The sequence below is a fragment of the Megalobrama amblycephala genome, linkage group LG6, assembly GCF_018812025.1.
Source record: "Megalobrama amblycephala isolate DHTTF-2021 linkage group LG6, ASM1881202v1, whole genome shotgun sequence".
In the NCBI taxonomy this organism is placed as follows: domain Eukaryota; kingdom Metazoa; phylum Chordata; class Actinopteri; order Cypriniformes; family Xenocyprididae; genus Megalobrama; species Megalobrama amblycephala.
The window spans coordinates 33,091,145-33,113,658 of NC_063049.1; the positions used below are offsets into that span (position 1 = coordinate 33,091,145).

The window sequence follows — 22,514 nt, forward strand, 5'->3', positions numbered from 1 at the left end:
GACTTTTAAATGTAAATGTAAACAACAGATATTTCAGCAAAAATGAATATTTTTGTGCTGAATATTAATTGTCTCCCTCTCTACCACGTACTGTCTGTCTGACGCAGGTGAGCGCGCCGGCGCTCTTTCAGTAAAGTTTGAAGTTTAACGCAGACTGTCAGGACGAGCCTTTATGCAAAATGGAAATGCTCGCGTAAATTTGTAACATATACAGATAAGGATATAGACGTAGAATGAATGTTTTGCGCTGAGGAAATGCATGCATCTGTCAAAGCGCCTGACAGGGCAAGCCATTATGCTAATGCATTAGCTTGAAGCTTAAAATAAAGAATTCTCATGTTTTGATCAGCTTTGATCTCGTACCTTTCCTGCAGCAGCTCACTCTGTGTCCTCCACTATTCTTAGATGCATTTTTGCCCATAGAAATGCGTTATTCAGTGCTGTAATTTGACGCTACTGGTGGAAGTCTTCTGTGCACGGTGGGTGGAGCCAGCTAATCGATAATGAGAATCGTTGTCGATGATTTTCATTATCGATTTTATCAAATAGTTGTTGCAGTCCTAGATTCATCCGCGGTGAGGAACCATGCCGATACACAACCCACGTAAAGATGATAATTCCGCAAATAACTGCAATTGCAGGTTTCAAACAGAGATGGTGACAAAGAGGCAAATCTTACGTACTGCAGCTTTAATATATTTTAAAATGTAGTTTATTACTGTGATGGCAAAGCTGAATTTTTACCATCATTACTCTAGTCTTCAGTGTCATCCTTTAAAAATCATTCTAATATGCTGATTTGGAGCTCAAGAAACATTATTATTATTATCATTGTCGAAAAAATTGTTGTGCTGCTTAATTTTTTTGTAGAAACTGTGATACTGTTTTTCAGAATTCTTTGATTACTGTCACTTTTGATCAGTTTAATGGATTCTTGCTATATAAATTCTGTTTTTCCTTTTACAATAATATATAATTTAATAGTACTAAAATATTTTTTATATTTTTGTTCATTTGTTAATTGGTTATGTAAGTGATTTTGTTCAAGCTCTCAAATTGTTCTCCACCTGCTACAGAGATGTGTTTAAAAACAATAAGCCATCATGGACATTACAATGACAGGAACAGCAGGGGTCAGGATTTCATATGTCATTGAACTCTGATGTTTACTGCACCATGCTGTTTGAATATGCTCCATATGATTAACCTCTTTACACTCCATATCTGTGAAAGTGTGTAATAGTTTCATAAATCTACATGAAGGGGACAGGAAGCTTTTTGACTTTTTATTCCAAAAACAATATTCTGACAAAATAATACATACTAGACCTTTTTGGCTGTATTAGAAGATTATCTTATTATTGTCTCAAGCTTTGAAAGATTTAGATCAATGTGACATGGAATGCAAAATTTCTGTTGAAATAATCACCTTTAGCTTGCAGTGTAACTGGATCTAGTATTAGGATCATAGTATTTGTCCACACATTATTTTTGTTCTTGTTTTGTTCAGCAGACATAGAAAGTGCCCTTTGAAGTTTTGCTTCTAAAAGAGAACAATTGCGGTTCAAATCTCGCAGTCAATGCTGATCTCAATATAACCAGTGTCCTTTTATATGTAAGGCCCTCCACACCCTCTGAATACATGGCATGTTTTTGAGTGACAGTCGAAGTAAAAGCAGCTTAAAAGTGTGCTGTTCTACACAACAGACATTGATAAGTGGTTACCCTTTATTGACATCCATAGATTTTTATATCTTTTGCATGCTTTGTTTTTTCAACAAGACCATTTTGGAGATATTACATTACAGTATGTCTGTATGGCCTGATTGTTTGTAAGTAGTTTCTTAAATTTGATGTTATACCAGTAGCATATTATAAAAACAACATACTTAAAGTATTACTCATAACGGCTCCGTCTCATGAAAGCTAAACTCGGTAGAATGTTTTACTGCCATTTAAACTTGGAAATTGAAAACATTTGTATCGGAAAAAGGGCTTTACTCATAGATTATATTATATGGGGTGTGGAGCAACAGGGCTCACATTGTAACAATGTAGTGTGGGGGAATAAACACAACATAAATGCTTCCCTGTGTGTGAGCAAAAACAATGGGCTGCCTGCCTTCTGTATCTTGCAGGAGTAGCTTGAGATCATTGGAAAGGCATGAAGCTGTGTGTAGAACTGTGACATTCCTCCAGATGCTCTCGTTCTCTGTGGTTTGGCTGCTGGGCTCCAGCCTTGATTACTGAATAACCCACGATTCTCCAAAAGAGGCTGTGTTATTGTACTGGTGTGCTAGATGCTTGGACTTAAAGCTTGGAAGAACAACTTTCCCCTCATTTCCCTGGACATCCTACGTTCCCACTCACTGGTTCTTAGTGCTTCCTGTGTTTGTCTTCGTCTCGCAGGCAGTCACTAAGAAGAAGTTTGGGAGCAGTAATTTCCGAAGTTCTCTGGAGAATGGACTTCTGTTGTGTGAGTAAGTAAAGCTGTTTTTTTTATACTTTTCTAATTTTTTACCATGGTTTTCTTGCTTAAATAATGAAAAGGATTCTGCTAAAACTTTGTTGCTTATCGTTTTGTAAAGGTTTTTAATCTTAACCATTGCATAATTCTTTTTGTGCACCACAAACATAATACAATGTAAACGCTATTAAAGGACAGTTCATTTAATTTTGAAAAAAGTTCTATTTTTAGCAAATGTCAAGTCCCTTTCACACCAATAGTGAAATCAATAAGCCTCAGGCTGAAGGAAATGCAAATTCACACCTGTACAGTTCAACACTCTTACCTATGAATAATGAATAATGAATAAATAAAAACACAAATGTGATGTTTATCTAAGGTCATTTTTGGTTATTAATATGGTTGAAATAGATCATCAAAGCAGCAGCAAAGGCATTGGTTAATGCATTTGTGTGTGTGTGTGTGTGTGTGTGTGTGTGTGTGTGTGTGTGTGTGTGTGTGTGTGTGTGTGTGTGTGTGTGTGTGTGTATTAAATTATTGCAGGTTTGCTAAATATTATGAGTTTGCATTTCACTGTTTTTATTAATTCTAAGGAATAGTAAATCTGCTTTTGTGCAATTCCTGCTCACATTTTGTCTAGAACTACAATAAACTACATGTTTGCACAGCACACACAGTGCTGCTGCACTTAATCCCAATTTTTCTCAACACTGGGACAGGAGAGGTGTCAGACAATAAATGGGAAAACAAAGTAACTCAGATATTTTGTAGTAATTTTAATATGTTACTTTACTAGTTGAAAAAAGTAATCTGATTACTTGCGATTACTCACGTTTCTTGTCATTTGTTACCCTCAAGACTGTGCTGAAGTAACTGTTTTAGCTTGCTTCTACAAGTCTTTGAGCTCTTTTATTGTGACTTGTGTTTCAAAGGACTCATATAGCGTTCTGCATCGTAAATACAATGCAGTATCAGGTGAGTTACCAAGCAAGTTTACCACAGTACATCATTAAAGCCAAACAAATGGAGCTCGTTATGTGATGCAAATGTCAAAATGAATTAGTTCATCATGCATAAATCATGCAGTATAGTAAAAGTGTTTTAGGCAAGGCAAGGCAAGGCAAGACATTTTTATTTGTATAGCACATTTCATACACAATGGTAAAAGTCAAAGTGCTTTACATAAAGAAGAATAATAAAAATAGAACATAAGGAACAGAAATAACAGTAAAAACATTTTGCTATCTGGATGGATGAGCTAGGAAGTCTTAGGGAGTTTTGTTGTTGTTGTTGTTGTTGTCCGTCAGAGTGGAACTAAACGGATCTATCCATCAGAGCAGATCTGAATGGATCTTCCTCAGGTCATAACATAGTATTGCGCAAGGAACCATGCAAAAATAAGTCTTTATTAATCAATAATCTGCCCCTGTAATTGTAATTAGAAATGTGAAAAGGAATAAAAGTTGTTGGTGTTTTCACTGCCACAGGTGTTCATTTCAGCTTGAAGCTGCAGTGAATTGCATGTAGGGTACAACGGAGCTAAAGGCACACCTTAATTAAGAAAAATGCCCTTTTCACTACTCCCATAGAGTATGATTGCAGAAAAAAACATGTTTTTATTGAACATTGATGGAGCAACATATTTTGTGTGAAAATAAATCATAAAAGCGGTTTGTTTAAAAATCTTACAAATGTATGACGTGGCAAGGTGCATAGGCCTTTTACCCCACACATGGGCTAAAAGGCTCACCAGTATGGGGCAAAAGGCACAACGTACTTATAAAAATACTTTTTACCTAAAATAATAAGTTTTTAATAATGTATATTGTACTATTTTCAGTTTATTTTGATAAATTAATTTTTGTTCAATGAATATACTGTTATTAAAATATGTACTTTTTAGAAATACAGAAACAAAATTATTTAAAAAAGTAAAGATTCTGAAAGCATTGAATGAAATCCCATAATAACTTAATATAGCTTTTAAATGATATTTTTTTATTATATGATATGATTAATATCATATTTTTAAATATGATAGTTTCATTATAAATATGGTGATTGTCTCTGGTGGACACCCAACTTAAAGGGATAGTTCACCCAAAAATGAAAATTTGATGTTTATCTGCTTACCCCCAGAGCATCCAAGATGTAGGTGACTTTGTTTCTTCACTAGAACAAAAATGCTGATTTTTAACTCCAACTGTTGCTGTCTGTTAGTCAAATAATGCTAGTGGATGGGAACTTCTACAATAAGAGTAAATAAAACTTGCTTAGACAAGTCCAAATTAAACCCTGCAGCTCGTGATGCCTCGCTCTCATTGAAGTATATGCGCGAGACATCACTGCCGCTGTCAGAGCGCGATCAGACCAAACGAATCGAGTGATGAATGCAGTTGGACATAGTGGTGTATTAGAGGTAAAAATGATATAAATACTGTTCGGTTTCTCACACAAACCGATCGTTTCGTGTCTTAAGACATCAATGTGTCGTCACGAGCCGCAGGGTTTAATTTGGATTTGTCTGTCGTGTTTTATTTACTCTTAAATAGTTCCCGCTGACTTGCATTATACCACTGACAGACGGCAGCGGTTGCAGTTAAAAATCATCATTTGTGTTCTACTGAAGAAAAAAAGTCACCTACATCTTGGATGCGCTGGGGGTAAGCAGATAAACATCAAATTTTCATTTTTGGGTGAACTATCCCTTTAAGCTAACTTTTACATATTCTTCTGTTATTAAAAAAATGATGCTTTAATTACCATGAACAAAACTGAAAAATATTAAAAAAGACCTTTGCCTCAAAATATAGTCAGTAATTTTATTGATTCTCATTTACTACATAAATCTACAACATTTTAAAAAACATTAATTATTAGATCAAATTAGCGCAGAATCCGCCAAATTTCCACCAAGGATCCACCATAGTCAAAAGTGGTTGTTAAGAAAAGTGCTGAGCTGAATTTGTGTGCCATCTAGTGGTTTAAAAGAGAAAAAAATCAAATGCACCTTTTACCCCGATGCGCCTTTAGCCCTGTTGTACCCTATTGGTACATTTTTGGAGTGTTGCAAAAATGTGTGTAGAGGCACATTTTTCCAGTGAGCATTGGAGCTACCCCTTTAACTACTTTTCTGTAATGCACTGAAACAGTGTTTTACCTGTTGGCTGAAATGTGATGCAAGCTAACACTACCTGAACTTTTTCATTTGCAATTCACATCTAATGTCAGCTGCGTGTCATTTAACGTCCATTGTGTCATGCAGCTATTTTTAAAACACAAAATTTGTACCAGGGTGCCACAATCAGACTCTGTTCCGTCCCAGGAAGCATTAGTAAGCCTAGCAGAGGAAAACAACACGGATGGCAGAGCATTTAAAAGGACAGCTGGGAAGAGGTGCCAGCTACTCTAGCCGGGTTCAGAAACCCGAGCAGAGGACAGGCACACGGGGAGAGGCGGCTCTCAGGCCTCTTGTGCTGTTTATGTAAAGAGAGCGTTGGGTCGGTGGACTGGGTGTGACATGCTGCAAGCTCAGGGATTTTAGCAGATTTCTGAACCTGACTGGATGGTTCTGGGGCAGTGCGTGGGCCGGTCTGACACGCTGGTGTCAGTCGAGTGACTCAGCAGACTAATTACCACAGTCCATTGCAGAATGTCATCGTCCTGCTCCTGCGCTCTCATGCTGCCTGCTTACAGTCTGCACTGAGCCATTAGCTTTGCTATTTCCACATGAGCGAACAAAAGCCCACATTACCTGAGGATATTGTCACTCTGGATTTCACGTGCAAAAAAAGAGTCCTGTGAAACTAGAAACTTTTTTTTTTTTTTAAAGATGACTCAAAGCTTTGTTTGTAAATCCAAACCCAAAAGTAATTTATTTTAAACACATACACACATTTCTGACTTTGTTACCATGGTTATGACCCTACTTTTTGCATGTCACTGCTTCATTAACCAATCATATTCTATATATAATTTACCTTTAATTGTAAATGTTACAGTTAAATTCAACATTCAACCAATCACATATTTACACATTATTTTATCTTATTTTTTGCATGTTATTAAATACACTACATGACTTTGATATTGATTCTAAAGCCTGCGTTAAACTGTAACAAAAATGGTAGCTATGTTATTAAGGGATGCGCTGATATGAAAAATTTGGCTGATACGATAATTCCTTATATTTGAAACCCAATAACCGATATATTGGCCGATATATCTAAATCAAAAATTTTATATAATTTTCGAGAGCCTGATTACACAAGCAAAAGTCTCTCCATTAAAGCCATGTACCAAGCACACAATTATAATGTTCTCATTATAATATTATGTAGCCTATATGACAGAGACAGACTTGTGCTGTACATGTTGCACTTAACTGTATTTTCCTTTTTGAAGTGATTTCAATCATATTTCAAGCAAATCAAAACCATCATGGCGGTCAATGCGCATCTGAAGTGTCTCAGCTTAAGGAAATAATCCATTATTTGTCTGCTTTAATATATCAGCCAAATTTTCCTATTGGGCTGATAATGATAACATTAAAAATGAGTATATATCAGCCGATACCGGTATGGCGGCTGATATATCATGCATCCCTAATGTTATTCCTTAAAAGTTTTCATGCAAAATGAAAATTCTGTCATTATTTACTCACCCTCATGTCATACCTGCATGACTTTCTTTCTTCTACCACAGAAGTAATTGCACATCACTAAGAATGTTAATGACTGCCTCTCCCTTTATTGCACATGAGCAAAAAAAAGTCAGAAATCAAGTTTCTAACAGTTTGCATACCTCACATTATTATATTTCATGATCATCACTCAGCCACATGCCTTGGATTTTGCACTTTAATGTTTCTGTGTATTTCCCCAAACCAGTTTTACACACAAAACTAGACTTACTTGGAGGCTATTGACTGATGTCTGTTTCCACAGAGCTGTTTGTATTTTTTCAGGGCATTAGATGGCTTTGTAAACTGAAGCCAGATGGTCAGAATTAAAGGAAGCCACTGACACGTGATGTAATTTTTGTGTTGACTTTTGTTCTGTTTTTCTTGTTCTAGTCTGATCAACAAGATCAAACCTGGCATCATCAAGAAATTAAACAGGTTATCCACACCTATTGCTGGCCTGGTAAGTTTTTTTTTTTTTTTTTGTACTTTGACATGCATACTTGATTTGAGCTATAGTATTCCATCCTGACTAAGAACTTTAACTCTCAAAAAGAAGTTTGAGTGATTTACTAAATGATTTACATGTATATGGGTATTTAGTGTGAATTGAAAAAAGGTGATTTACTTATGCTTGGTATTTAAATCATTTGTCACCATTTTCCAAACAGGAAGCATTGCAATTTGTCTATTATGAACGATCCATACACATGCATGTAGAGAAGGCTTCTTTGAATTACATTTGGAAACCATATGATACATTACATTGGACTGTACAAAAACAGGGTTCCCGCGTGGTCTTAAAAAGTCTTAAAAAGTCTAAAATTCTGAACTTTAAATTTAAGGCCTTAAAAAGTCTTAAAAACGGCCAGATTTTTTAATCCGAGGTCTTAAATTTCATTTAGTCAGGTCTAAAATTTTTTTTTACCCATTTCCAGAAATGTTACCTGCTGAAAGTTATTACAAAGTAGCAAAAAAGTGTTGAGTCGTAGTTCTTTCTGGGGTATATTGGTGTTGGTATACGCGGTGATAAAACTACAAATCCCGTGATAAATGCAATACCTGCCCGCGAAATACATCTGCGTCTCCTCAGAGTTACTTTCTACGAGACATGGCTAATCACAGCGATTTCTGCTGTTGGTTACAAGCGGTACCCAACTCCATGTACGAGGCTCACTGCAAACTTTGCAAAAAACAAAATAAATCAGGTACTCTTGGTGTGAAGGCGCTGGAGTCACATGCCAGAGCGGAGAAACACAAGCTAGCCGCAAAATGCCTTCAGCGGACTCGGCCAATTAGCCCCACCATTGCCGTCGTCCTTCTGAATGCCTGGTCCCTCCGGTCTCCAGCGCAATATCATCGCAGCTCCGTCGAACAACCTTCGGGGAACTTTTGGATCGACTGACACATCGAAAGCCGAGGTGCTTTGGATACTACACACAGTGACTAAACACCACTCATTTAATAGCAACAGTGAGATTAGCGATCTCTTCCAAGTGATGTTCCCTGATTCAGTATTTGCGAAGACGTACTGCGGGCCCAACAAGATCACTTATGTGGCGAGATTTGGATTGGGGGAGTTTATAAAGGGGGAATTGATTCGTACTCTTACCGGGCCGTATGTCGTAATGTTCAATGAAAGCCACCAGGACCAAGCAGCTTGACGTCCACATTCATTTCTGGAACAATGGAATTGAAAGTCGAGGTACCTGGGCTCACAGTTCATGGGACATGGGACAGTGCGGGACACACACACACATCAGATAATGTTAGATAGATAGATAGATAGATAGATAGATAGATAGATAGATACTTACCTCGGGATAATTAGAGTATCTATCTATCTATCTATCTATCTATCTATCTATCTATCTATCTATCTATCTATCTAACATGGATTATCTGGTGTGTGTGTGTGTGTGTGTGTGTGTGTGTGTGCGCGCGCGCGCTACATTGGTTGTTACCTGGGTTGGAGTAGCCTGTTCAATCTCTATTAGGCTATTAATATTCTGTTTTGTAATGTAAATAAATATGAGATGAAATCTATTCTATTTGAGGGCAAGTTTGTTTTAGCCTATTTTCATTTTGGGCCTAAGGTTTTGGGCATTTGGCACATTGTGGTGTGTGGAAGGTTACTAATGTGATTGCTTTATCTGTAAATTAAATTAATGCTTTTTCAATGACTGAATTCATTGAAATAAAATGATTTTTTCAGAATTTCTTTGATTTGAATATTTTTTGGTAGTGCGTCGTGTAGGTCTTAAATTTCAATCTTTATGGTCTTAAAATGTCTTAAACTGCAACTTTTTTGAGGTTTAACTATTATATAAAATATTGTTATAAAATAAAAATAAATATAAATATAAGTTTAACATATATATGTGTTAATGTTAACTCTGACAACACTAAATAACATGAATCTTTTTAGGACTTTTTAATGAAAGAGCATAGAGAAGTGGCATATGGGCCTGAATTAAGCTGTTTTTATTGAAGCTTTTTGGCCTAATCTATGCAAAACATGCTCATTTATTTCCCATTGGCCTTTAAAACTCTTGACCCAGGTAAGCTTAGATAAGCGTCTGCATGTCCAACAGCATCACAGTGGTATTTCCATAAAATGCTTCCAACCCCGAAACCTATCAAGCACAGCCTAAACTCACAATTGAGGGCTTACATGGCACGGGCTAAGCAAAGGCATGCAAAGAAAAACACATAGTTTTTGGAGTATATTTTAGTTTTGCTAAATACTGCTGAGCCTGTAAAGTTTGTCCTTAAGAGCGCTGTTTCTTAGCTACCAGCAAACCCTAAAATGCAAAAGAACACAATGCATTTATCCAGCTATGTTTATGACCGATGAAAGATATATTTTTCCGCAGAATGAAAGGCTCATTCAAGCCTATGAAATTTTACCAGCACCATTATTGTTCCTTCTGGCTGCTTAGCTTTTGTTAGACAGTTTCATTCTAATACTGAGGTTTTATATTTTGTTAAATCAAGGCTCATTAGTGCAAGAGTGGAAATCTCTGGTTTTGTGGACTGTGTAGCGACTCTGGCTTTGGATCACTAAACTCTACTCAGGGTTTGGCTTCGGTTGATCTCTGGATCACTTTCCCATAGTTCCATCAAATCCGGAGCCGTGGTTTACCCTTGTGTTTCCCCGGATAGCTGATCCTCCTTTTAACAATTTGAAGAGAGGAAGCCTACACTTGTGTGGCACGCTGGTCGGCCACATTAGAAAAGTCATTCTGGCAGGGCTTTGGCCTGAGGTTTAGCAGAGAGATGACTCTGTAGAGTGCAGCCCTTCATAAACCCCCTATAATTGAGCTGGATGGATATATTTGCAACGAGTCTCACCACTGTGAAAGGAGAATTGGCAGAACTGATTATTTTAATAGAATTTTCCACAGGCCACCAGGCTTGTTTGCTCTTAAATGTGTGCATTTATGTGTTTATATTTTATTATTTACTTTAATTAAACCCATAACGTCTCAGTGTTAAATTGTAACGTTTTAATGAAATGGCGCATTATTCCCTAATTCACCATAATAGTTTACTGAAAACAACATGATTCACTTGAGAGACTGATCAATGCTGACACAGTTTATCACAAGAATTGAACTGTAGCATACCTCAGATTACATGCATATCACCAGTAATGCCTTTGCAACTAAACAAGAACCAGCAGTCACCAAAAAAATAAGTGTAGGACGAAAGGCTTGATAGGCTTGATTATTTCTGACAGGATTACTGTAAGTGCACTGACTGTAAAGTTAGAGATTTTTTCTGCATCATTATGTCTGCATGATTTGGTTCTTGAGATGAATTCTGATGTGCTAGTTAGTTCACCCATAAATGAAATTTTTGTCATTAATTATTCACCCTCATGTCATTCCAAACCCATAAGAACTTTGTTCATCTTTGCAACACAAAAAAAGATATTTTTTGTTGAAATCCACAGTGTTTCAACCTTAATGTTATTAAGTGACGGGAATACTTTTTGTGTACAAAAACAAAACAAAAATAACGACTTTATTCAACATTTTTTCCTCGTCCCTACATACTAGTGAACGCAGTGCAGACTGACAGGGAAGGGGAAAAAATTGTTGAATGAAGTAGTTATTTTTGCGCACAAAAATATTCTCGTCGCTTCATAACAACAAGGTTGAACCACTAGTCACGTCTTTACTGTAGTCAGTTTAAAGGGGTGGTATAATGCCATTTTTACTTGATGTAAAATAAGTCTCTGATGACCCCAGAGTGTGTATGTGAAGTTTTAGCTCAAAATACCCCACAGATCATTTTTATTGCGTGTTAAATTTGTCACTTTTTGTGGGTGAGCAAAAACGCTCCGTTTTTGTGTGTGTCCCTTTAAATGCAAATGAGCTGCTGCTCCCAAGAAGAGGGCGGAGTTTCAAGAGCTCGTCTTAGCACATAGTACTGTTAGCAGTGCCAATTACCTCACGGAAACTCACTGAAAATGTCAGAAACTGTTCAGCCTTTTATGTTCAAACCGGAGTCGGACAATGATGGAAAGACTCAAGAAGAAGTGACAACATGTAGAATGCAACAGGACGTATCTGAATGGTTAGTTGATGAATTTATGTAGCTGATGTGGGATATCTTAAAGTCATTGATTAGTATATTCTGTCATGATTATCTATAAATCGCTCATGTGGGAACTGTTGTAAGATGCCTACAGAGCCAGAGAATATATGCTGCATGAAGACAGAACAGGTATAGTTTAGTTTAATTATAGTTTAGCTTACTTATGTTGTCATCTTGCTTTTATGATGTGCTATTGTGTTTGTCTTACGTACTATATTGCAATAACATGGCCTTACCCCTTTGTCGCGTGTTCTCGGGACCAGGGTTTATGTAAATTTTAGGGTTAGTGATGTCACTAACCAGGGAAGAAGCTTGTTGTAGTCCCTACAAGCCGTTTGTTGTAGTCCTTAAACAGAATTCTTTAAAAGAAAATATATCCCTTTGCTTTGAACTTTGAGCGTCGTAACTTTGCAGATGTTGTTTATGCTCTAATGGCAACATTACACACTAACTAAAGTTAAAAAAATGAAATCATAATCAACCACCCCTTTAATACCTTTCTGGACCTCAAAAGGTGCAATGATATTGCTGCCTATGTATGGTACAGAAACCATCAGATTTCATCAAAAATAACTTAATTTGTGTTCCGAAGATGAACAAAGGTCTTACGGGTTTGGGACGACATGAGGGTGAGTACTGTTCATTACAGTTAGTAGCTCAAATCAATGTTCAGTATGCTAATTGCATAAACATCCAATTGTCATGCTGTTTGCCTTGTTCAAGGACACAAAAGTTATAGATCCAGTGTCACATATAGTTGGGATTGAACCTGCAACTATTGTGTTGTATGAAACCTAAGAACTAGACCTCAATTTAATACATTTGAAGAATTTTGCTTGTGCAAAGTGATATTGTTATAGGTAGAGGTATCAGACACACTCTAGCCAGTGATTATGTCACTGTCCCAAAGCTATCTGTGCTAAATTATTAGAACATATTAATGTTTTAACTAACATGTCCTGTTGAGAGATTGTAGGTCATTTAAAATTCCAAGTAAAGGTTAAACATGTAATAGTCAACCTGCTTCAAGACATTTAGCATTCAGGTATTCAGATAAACAGGTGACTAGCTGGACCTTTTCATATCTCAGATATTTTGCATAAGTCTAGGTTAAAGGTTAAGGACACTGAACTAGATGTTGGAGTGTGAGAATTTGGTTGAGCTACAGAACAATAAGAGACGCCTTGTTGTTGACATCCATTTTCTGTGCAGTGTATCTCATTTGTCACCTTTAAACACAGATGAAACGTACACTTTGACTCTCACACACAGGGTCAGGGTGAGACCTTTGACCTTTGCACCTCTGGAAAGGATTTAACAGCAGGCGAGGAGGTGATTCAGAAGTGGAGCACCTCATTGCCATCTGCTAATAAGCATGTTTGCTGTTTAAATATAGGCCGAAGCACCCTGTGATTATTTCAGAGCAAGCGGGAAAGCAGGAAAGGGTGGGCTACACGCTCTGAACTATCATCCAGATGGTTGATCAAGTCTAATTGAAATAATGTCATAACACGACTTCAGTGCCACGATACATTCATCAACATACCGGATGTATATGTGAATGCACACACACAATCTTGAGTTTCCTTAATATTAAAAGCATTTCCTTACCCACCCACCGAGCAATTTTAACATTTGCTTGGGGGAAATACTTTGTCGTCTCAGTCACCTGTGTTTCATGGCAACCCCGTCTCCAAAATAATCCACCCTGAAGATTCCTCGAATATTCTGCTGAGAGATTTGAGTGGCGGTTTCTGGGTGTGAAAAGGGAAAGTATGCTTGAGTTTGTGCACATGTAGGTATGTGTTTGGGTTAGTCTAGAGCGAGTGAAAAGAGAGTGCGTGTGTGTTTGTGTGACTGCCTTACATGTGCGGGGGAGGGGACTGGTGGCTTTGACACTCTGTGTTATGCTTTTGCACCGCCCCAAGGCCAAACTCCTACTCTCACAGGTACAGTCACAGGTCAATCAGTGATATCCTGCCTTTATTCTTTGCTCTTGTGGTGTCACTTTTTATTGCCTTCTTTCGTCTCCTCCCACTGCTTCAGCTCACTGGACTGAACTTTGGATGTAATGATTTCTGGGCTGTGTGTGCCAAAGAATTCCCGTATGAGTGCTGTGTAACTCACAAGGTGGACACATATTCTCTGTCGACAGGACAACATCAGCCTCTTCCTAAAAGCCTGTGCAAAGCTTGGACTAAAAGAAGCCCAACTTTTCCACCCAGGAGACCTGCAAGACTTATCCACACGTGTGACTGTCAAGTAAGTTTTGGTTTTCTCAACTTACAATGTTCGGTAATATGTTTGACCTTCCGCCAATGTGAAAATAGCTGTGGTTTAGCTGTAACAAAATGTGTCCAACCACTGTTTATGGCTCACTGGATGGTGATTTTGGCAGATCTTATTGTCCTCTGGTCTCATATCCACATATTTTTGTAAAACAGGCTTGTATTACTAAGCCAGTCATTTAAATTCAACTGAGCCAGTATGAAAGTCAATGTGAATAGCTATTTTTATAAGATTCATGGGACGTTCTGTGGTTGTTGACATAGTAGCTCAATAACATTTATCATACAATCATGCCTGGCTTGTATGAACTTGTTTTGTTTATCAAAATACATTGAATATTAAATGAAAATCATGAATTAGCTATGGCTTTTTTTGTCAGGTGAGAAATTAAAGTTAGAGAAGAGGTAATAAATAAAGAAGAGCAGAGGTGAGTTGCAATGAAACTATAATCTGATCTTAAAAAAGCAGAATCACCCTCATGAGTTAAGCATAAACTCTCACTATCACTGAAACACAAGCTGACAATTGGCCTGTGTATGTGTAAATTCAAGATGAAGAGAGATTAAAGACTTTCTGTGTGCGCTGTGGGTGAATTTGTCACTTGCAGGTGTTTATGTTGTGTGCATGCTGTAATCATGCTATATTGTTGTAGTTTCAGTGTTTCGGATCAGCCCAGCCTGTGACCAGGGTGGAAAAGCATGGCATGTTGATCAACCTGTTCAGTATTTTCACAGGTGTGTCTATGGGAGGCAGTGACGTTGTGAGATATGTCAGCCTAGCTCTGACATGTTCATCACCGCAATAGCATTTTGATATTTGTGAACAAAAACAATACTAGGCTATTACATTTTCAAGGTCACTTAAATTGAACTAGAACATTTAATAATTCATTGCAACAGTTCACATAAAAAAAATAATTCTGTCATCATTTACCCTCATGTTGTTCCAAACCTGACTTTGTTGTCTATAAAGCACAAAAGGAGAAATTTTCATAAATTTGCTGGTTGTTTTTTTTCCCTGTGAAGTTGAATTGAATGGAGACTGAAGCTGTCAAGCTTCAAAAAAAGGAAGCAAAAGCACCATGAAAGTGTAGTTTGCTTGAATTGTGTGCTATTTTCCAAGTCTTCTGAAGTCATTCGATAGCTGTGCTAACAGAATGTTTGTTTACTGACAATCTTTGCTGTCGGTGGATTGTTAATCATTGAGATCATTGAGTAAGTAACTTGAAAAGTTGAATCGGATCAGTTCAATGCGTAAACAAATCATTCAGAAACTTTTATGGTATGTTTAATAAGATTCACCGAAAAGATAATTCATTTGTGAATTGGGAATCACTACTACTCTCATAAGCCCTCGTGAATTCTCATGAACTTGCCAAGGAGAGTTAAGGCGAATGTCAAGTTTTTCAGTGAATAATGGTTTAAAGGTCTGTTTCACACACAAATCATATGACCTTAAGGCTTAGATAGAAATATAGAGCACAAGTCATATAAACCATATTAATCATAGCTTTATGGGTGTTTTTTTTTTTTTTTTTGCAGCTTCAGTTCTCATTCAATTAATTATTTTTAAAATGAGTTCTAATGATATTCTTCAAAAATTCACCTTATGTGTTTCAAAGAACAAAAAACTCATAATTATGAGTTTGGAACAACATAAAAAATATCATTTGGGATGATCTAATTATTTAGTGGACTGTATGCAAATGACTTTTGTTCTTTTCCTGTGTTTTCTGATAGTTGATCCCTTTGTGAACGGCTTCATTTGACTAAGGTGTGTTCAGCTGTGGCTTGAACTAGTCCAGCACAAATATCGGTGTGTTTTAGAGCATTGTGACATCATAGCTGTATCACGTCACATACAAATTAGTAACGATTCAAATATGTGAAATTAACATGCCCATAATGATAAGACTGCTTTGAATAGGGCAAGGGAGGGCTTTATGTTTCTGCCAATCCTGTCATTGTTACCTCAGCAGAAGCGACAGTGCTGTCAGACACTAACCTGTGGGCCGAGATTAAACAAAGCAAGCCTTGCTGCATGACGGTTACCATGCCACACCCTCACTGCCATGGAAACTGTACCGAGGCTCTGATTAAACAGGACTCATCCAATCCCTATAGGCTATAATTATAATCACTCACTCCACTTGTATATGTCTGAGGGTGTGTGGCATGAAGTGAGGGTTTATCTGCGTCCACTGTCAGGAATTTGTCGGAAGAGTTCCAGGGTTCCTAATTTTAGAATTGAAAGGTCACTTTTTGACACTAGATGGAGTGCAGCAGTGATATGATTCCTGACTGTTTCTTTTTTTAGCTTGTTTTCTCCTTCGTACTCCTGGTGTAACTTTACATCCTTCAGAAACATGTTTGTGTTTACATCAAGAGCACAACAAGAAGGCTAACGTTTTGGCTTGTATTTTCTGTTCCAGGTTTGTGTAGACCATGCAATTTGCATATAATAACTGTAAGCTGGTCAAGAATTAGACTACACCCAGTCAGCACTGTCCAACACAGACACAACACTTTTAAGGTTTTTACACCCGACACTTGCCAAATCATTCTAGCAAATGCCATGCATTTTTTCTGTTCTGAAGCGATATATACGAGCAGTAAATGATACATGGCAGTAAAGCATCTGCAATGTGAGGGCAGAGTTTGCACGCCACATTAAAGTTTTCAGATCTCCCACACTGATCTGTGGTTTATAGCCCTTGTGAAGTTTGATGGCGGCTGTTCACCATCACACAGAAGGCAACGTGAGCAGATATTGCAGCCTATTGCCGGCAGGCTTGAGATAAGCAAGGTCTGCATTCATTATTACTCATCAGTCCATGAAAAGCAAGTGTCTCAGAGAGGGAAACAACTCCAGGTCATCTGTCCCACGGGCAGCCTCTTCCAGTACGACAGCTGCTCAGTTTCATGGCCTGTTTATGTGTGCCAGTAAACACGATCAACATTACTTTACTTGTACACACACACATACACATATGTATGTGTGTGTGTGTATATATATATATATATATATATATATATATATATATATATATATATATATATATATATATATATATATATATATATATATATATATATATATATATATATATATATATATATATATATGTATATATATGTAAACACACAAACACAACCTTGCAGATATAGAGCCATATCACACTCCTGCTCATGTGATATTGCATGTATGTAAAAAAAGAATTAGAAATAAAAATAAATAATAAAAGAAAATAAAAAATAAATAATAAGTAATAATTAATCATTTTAATATTTATTCTTATATGTCAACATCCCTTTGTTTAGTACCAATGTTATTTAAATATAATTGAGATACTGTTATTGATTTTTATTAATAAATTAATGATAATTTTATATATAATACGTTTCTATTAGGGATGCACTGATACCACTCTTTCCAGAATGCGTCCGATACCGATACTTTCGCTGATACAGAGTACTGATACCTGTATTTTCATTGCATTTGTAATTTTTCAATATAATATTTAAATATAATAATTTGAATAAATAATATTTATTCTTTTTAAATAATTTAAATGTAACATTTAAAAAAAAAAAGGGTATAGAAACCAAAAGAATATGAATCATATTAGTTGGCTTAGTTCATTTAGCAAATAGAATTAATAACCTTCAGTTATTTCCATGCTTAATTATGCTTCTTAAAATGTATTGTACAAGCTTCTGTTACTGTTCTGTTTACTGTTCATTTTATTGCTTGTATTTCATATATATCGTATTTCATCTACAGCATACATTTAGTTTACACAGTTTGTTTTCTGTAATAATGTAAGGAACCGCGTTATACATTTCATATTTTAACTAGGCTACATATACGATTTAGTTGTTATCCAACTTATGCATGTTTGCTGAGTGAGCGATCACCAATCAAGCGCACGTCTCTCTGTCCCTCTCTCTCTCTTACCGTCAAGTAACATTAGTAATAGGTGCGTCATTTTACTTTCTTTGCTATTGACATATCCAACGAAACTGCAAACGTTTCAGCGTTGTTTGTGAGAAATGGATGTGTGCTCGACTAGCTTGCGCTTCTATCAATCCACTTGGCTTGCTTCACTTATCAGCTTGTGCTATACGTAAATATTGAATTTATGTTTAATATTCTTTTAGTTAGATACATTTTTAATCTTTTAGTTAGATACGTTCATAGACATCTTTTATCTCTGATATCTCCATGTCTTTGTTCTGTTGTCAGTGTTTCTTTGTCTGGACACAAACACTGTACATGTGCATTTTGGTAAGTTTGAGTACACAAGCGCAGTATCAGGCCCGATACAGATACCAGTCTCGGTATCAGTGCATCCCTAGTTTTTATTTTAAAAATGTTCAATTTTAATCAAAGTTTTAGTATACTGTTGTGTTATTGTCTTTTTTATTAGTTCTTTTTTTTAATATGTCTGTATAGTTTTTATTATTTCTTATTTCAATTTTAGTTATTTTAGTTCATTAAGTAGTTCATAAACTAAATGAGAAATGTTGCCTTGTCAACTAGCTGAAATAAAATAATGAACATAACATTTAAATGACTTATGTTTTGTCCAGGTACTGGTAGCAGATTAGTGCTTGTTAGTGCTGAGTAAATGTAGGATGTATCGAACAGATAGCCATCCATCTTCTTTATAAATTGGTATTCGCAGGATTGAAAATTTGTCATGGAATGGACAAGATATTTGTTGGTATATGACAACTATGACTAGTGGCGAATCATAGTTCAGAGGGTTGTCATTGTAGGTGGTGAAATCTAGGTAGCTGTGTGAACTTTGTCTCTGTGTTTTATTATTGTCTCGTCCAGTGAACGTATTGCCATGCTATAATGTTAATGATAAAGAATTTTATCTCTTCCTGCATTCCAGTAGTTTATAGAGTTGTGCATTTCAACTGATTAAGAGTCTTGGTAACGCCTCACTTTTCAATTTCTAACAATATTAATAATTATGGGAAATCATCAGTTATTGACTACACGTGGAGCCACACATTGGACCAAATAAGAGAGCCAAAATAATCATAAAAGAAACATGATCACAAATGTACCTCTGTTTTTACAGCAACAATACAGTGTGGCAGAGTGGTGCAGTAACAGTGTTGTTCATGCCATCATCTCATGCCCAAGCACCGAACTGATTGACACATAAACCACTTTTAGAGCAAATGTGCTTTGAGGTCGGCTGCTGGATACGTTTAGCTGGTTACTGAAAATTGAATGTTATACTCCTTCTTATTAGATTTAAATACACTACCATGCAAAAGTTTAGGGTCAGTAAGTGACATTTATAATGTTGCAATAAATTTCATAAATGCTGTTCTTTCAACATTCATCAAACAATTCTGGGAAAAAAATATATATCACAAAAATATTAAGCAGCACAGCTGTTTTCAACATTGATAATATTGATCTTGTGACAGAAGACTGGAGTAATTATGGTCAAAATTCAGCTTTGCCATCAGAGTAATTACATTTCTTTCAGAAATATTAAATATTCTTATAGACCCTAAACTTTTGAACGGTAGTTTAAAGGGATAGTTCACCCAAAAATTAAAATTATCCCATGATTTACTCACCCTCAAGCCATCCTAGGTGTATATGACCATCTTTCAGACAAACACAATCGGAGATATATTTAAAATATCCTGGCTCCTGCAAGCTTTATAATGGAGGGCCAGCTTTTGAAGCCCAAAAAATGCATCCATCCATCATACAAATAATCCATACGGCTCCAGGGGGTAAATAAAGGCCTTCTGAAGCAAAGCGATGTGTTTTGTAAGAAAAATATCCATATTTAAAACTTTATAATCTAAAATAGTCAGCTAGCTTCCGGCAGAAGACCGTACGCATACATTCAACTTGCGTAACCCGTAAAACGATGTATGACGCAGGATGAAGGAGTATCGTAAGTTTAGACGCCTCTCGCGGTTCAAACAAATAGGGCTATGCAACAAACTCAAGCTCTTCTTCTCTTATATCAAAATCCTCTGACATTTCTCTTTAAAATTTCTAATTTTAGACTTCTAATTTGTGACCAGCGTTTGTCATTACATCATGCATCCGGTCAGAGGTTACTCTTCTGCTGCAAATCCCATGATGGGATAATTTTCATTTTTGAGTGAACTATCCCTTTAAGTCCGTTTAGGTCAGTAAAAAAGTACTATTGGTGAACTGTTTATATTTAAATTGTAAAAGATCCACTTTTTTTTTTTAGATCTACAGTGATGTGAATTGTAATGTAATGTTTTCATTTAAGTTTTGTGTGAGAATGAATATGTCATTTGCTCAATGGTGTGTGGTACTGGATGGCATCAGTGGTTTCTATGACAGGGACAGTGGTACATTGTGAATTGCTCAATTGTCCATGCCATAAGCAGACAAACAAGAGCTGCATTTGTGCAACAATCGCTCATCAGACTAGTGAAAATTATTCCTTACAGTGTTTACTTGTGGATTATAACTGGTGAATCGGATAAGAATGTAATAAGCCTTTTGGGAGACATTAAATCAATCACAGCAAATGCCTTCATTGAAATGTATATGTTGTATGATTGAGCTGTGAGTAAAAACAAAGAACAATTGATGCAAGCTGGCATGACTAATTAGTATCATTCGTTCATTAAACCAGGAACATTCTTTACCCGTTGAACTGGGCTGTGAGGTCTTAATATCCCAGCTATGCACACACACCCACTTTATAAATGAGGGGTGTTGATGTGTCATGAACCTGCCCGTCCATTGTCACTGTGTCATTTTATTGCATTGCCCAAAAGGGATTGGCAGGCCTTTTATGGACTCAAATTATTTCGAAATTGAGAACGGATGTACGACTTGAAAATTCCAGAAATATGCCGTGGATATTGTGAAAATGAGGGCTGGACTTGTGTCCATGTGTAAGTATTTTACATTATGTGTAGGCGATATTCTATCTCTATTATAGACTATCCTACTTTTTCACTCACAACATCTTTATGAGCCTCTGTAGTTTGGACATTGTTTGGAAGAGAAACAGCACAGTGCCTTTTAGAAACTTCCATTGTGTTTTACTTTGAAATGTTCCAACACAATAATCACACATACAGAAATGGTTTGGTTTCTAGAGAGACACATCCTAAATGTCATTGTGACTTTCCCACGGACTGGTACAGTACTTATTTATGACATTGACTTGCTCTTTAGGCCCTGAAGCGGTCAGAATACAGCTTTTGGGAATGTAACTTAGTTTCTGAGTTCATTACACATAAATATAAAAAAACGCAGCAGTTTGATGTCGCCTTTTGTGTGAATGTAACAGCGTAAACAATATTTTTTTGCCTTGGGAACAGACGGGTGATTATGAGCAATTTAACGCAGTCTTGTACTTATTTAGACACATTAGTTCAAAGCATTAAAAGCCTGATGTGTGAATAAAGACCCCATTGAAAAGCATTTGTGCTCTGATTATGTCTGACAGTGTTTTGAGTAGAAAAATGAGCTGTTGTAATTGGAATGTTCCAGCCACAGTTCTCTTACTAAAAGATGGAGAATTAAGAGTGGCAAGAGTGGCAGTTAAACATAAATGTGCTTCTTTTTTTTTAACATAACCCAGTGTTAACAATTTAAAGGGATAGTTCATCCAAAAATGAAAATCCCATCAATATTTATTACTCATCTGGAACACAATAGTGAATTTTTATTTTATAATTATTCTGGCCACTCTTTTTAATATAACGAATGAGGACAGGGGCTGTCAAGCTCCAAAATGATTAAAAAAACACCATAAAAGTATTAGAAAAGTGGTCTGTACTACTCATGTGCTTTACTGCATGTCTTGCAAGGCATATTATAGCTTTTTGTGAGGAACAAAAACAAAATTTATATGTTACTGACTACTTTTATGACAATTTTATTTTTTATGGTGTTTTTGCATCCTTTTTGATGTTTGAAAGTTTAAGCCCCTATTCATTGTAATTGCAAAGAAAAAAGGGCCAGTTTTCAACATTTTTTCAAAATTCCTCAGAAGGAAGTCATGTGCGGGTTTAAGACAGCATGGCAGTGAATAAATTTTTGCTGAACTTTCTCTTTAATCAGATTGGATCATAAATGTTGATTTTGCTGATTTAGCTTTCCCTTTCAAGATCAGGACATTCTACATAATTTTTTTGTTTTTTTTGTTTTTTTTTAAGGATTTGCTGATAAATAAATGCCTCATATTCATGTGAGTGAACAGCTGATCACATGAAACGAAAATACACCCTTGAGGTTCCCAAAATAAAATAGATTCCTTCCATCTTTTCTCACCGCAACAAAGAGTCCTTTTGCTTTTCAGGACTCATAAATTATCATTAGGTAACAGGCATCAGAATGTTCTTGACTTTTTTTTTTCAAGCAGCTTTATAAATGTGAACTTTGTTCTGATGGCAGACACAGACTTTTTTTCCTCTTACGACTTTTATTGGA

General features: G+C 36.3%; 1 protein-coding gene across 1 annotated transcript in view; it reads left to right on the forward strand.

Moving 5' to 3' along the window:
* The window catches only part of lmo7a (LIM domain 7a), a 60,742-nt gene that overhangs the window by 5,056 nt on the left and 33,172 nt on the right, over positions 1-22,514 (forward strand). Inside the window, 3 exon segments of the mRNA XM_048194153.1 lie at positions 2,410-2,480; positions 7,542-7,611; positions 13,909-14,015. Of these exon segments, the coding sequence (XP_048050110.1) occupies positions 2,410-2,480; positions 7,542-7,611; positions 13,909-14,015 (248 nt within the window).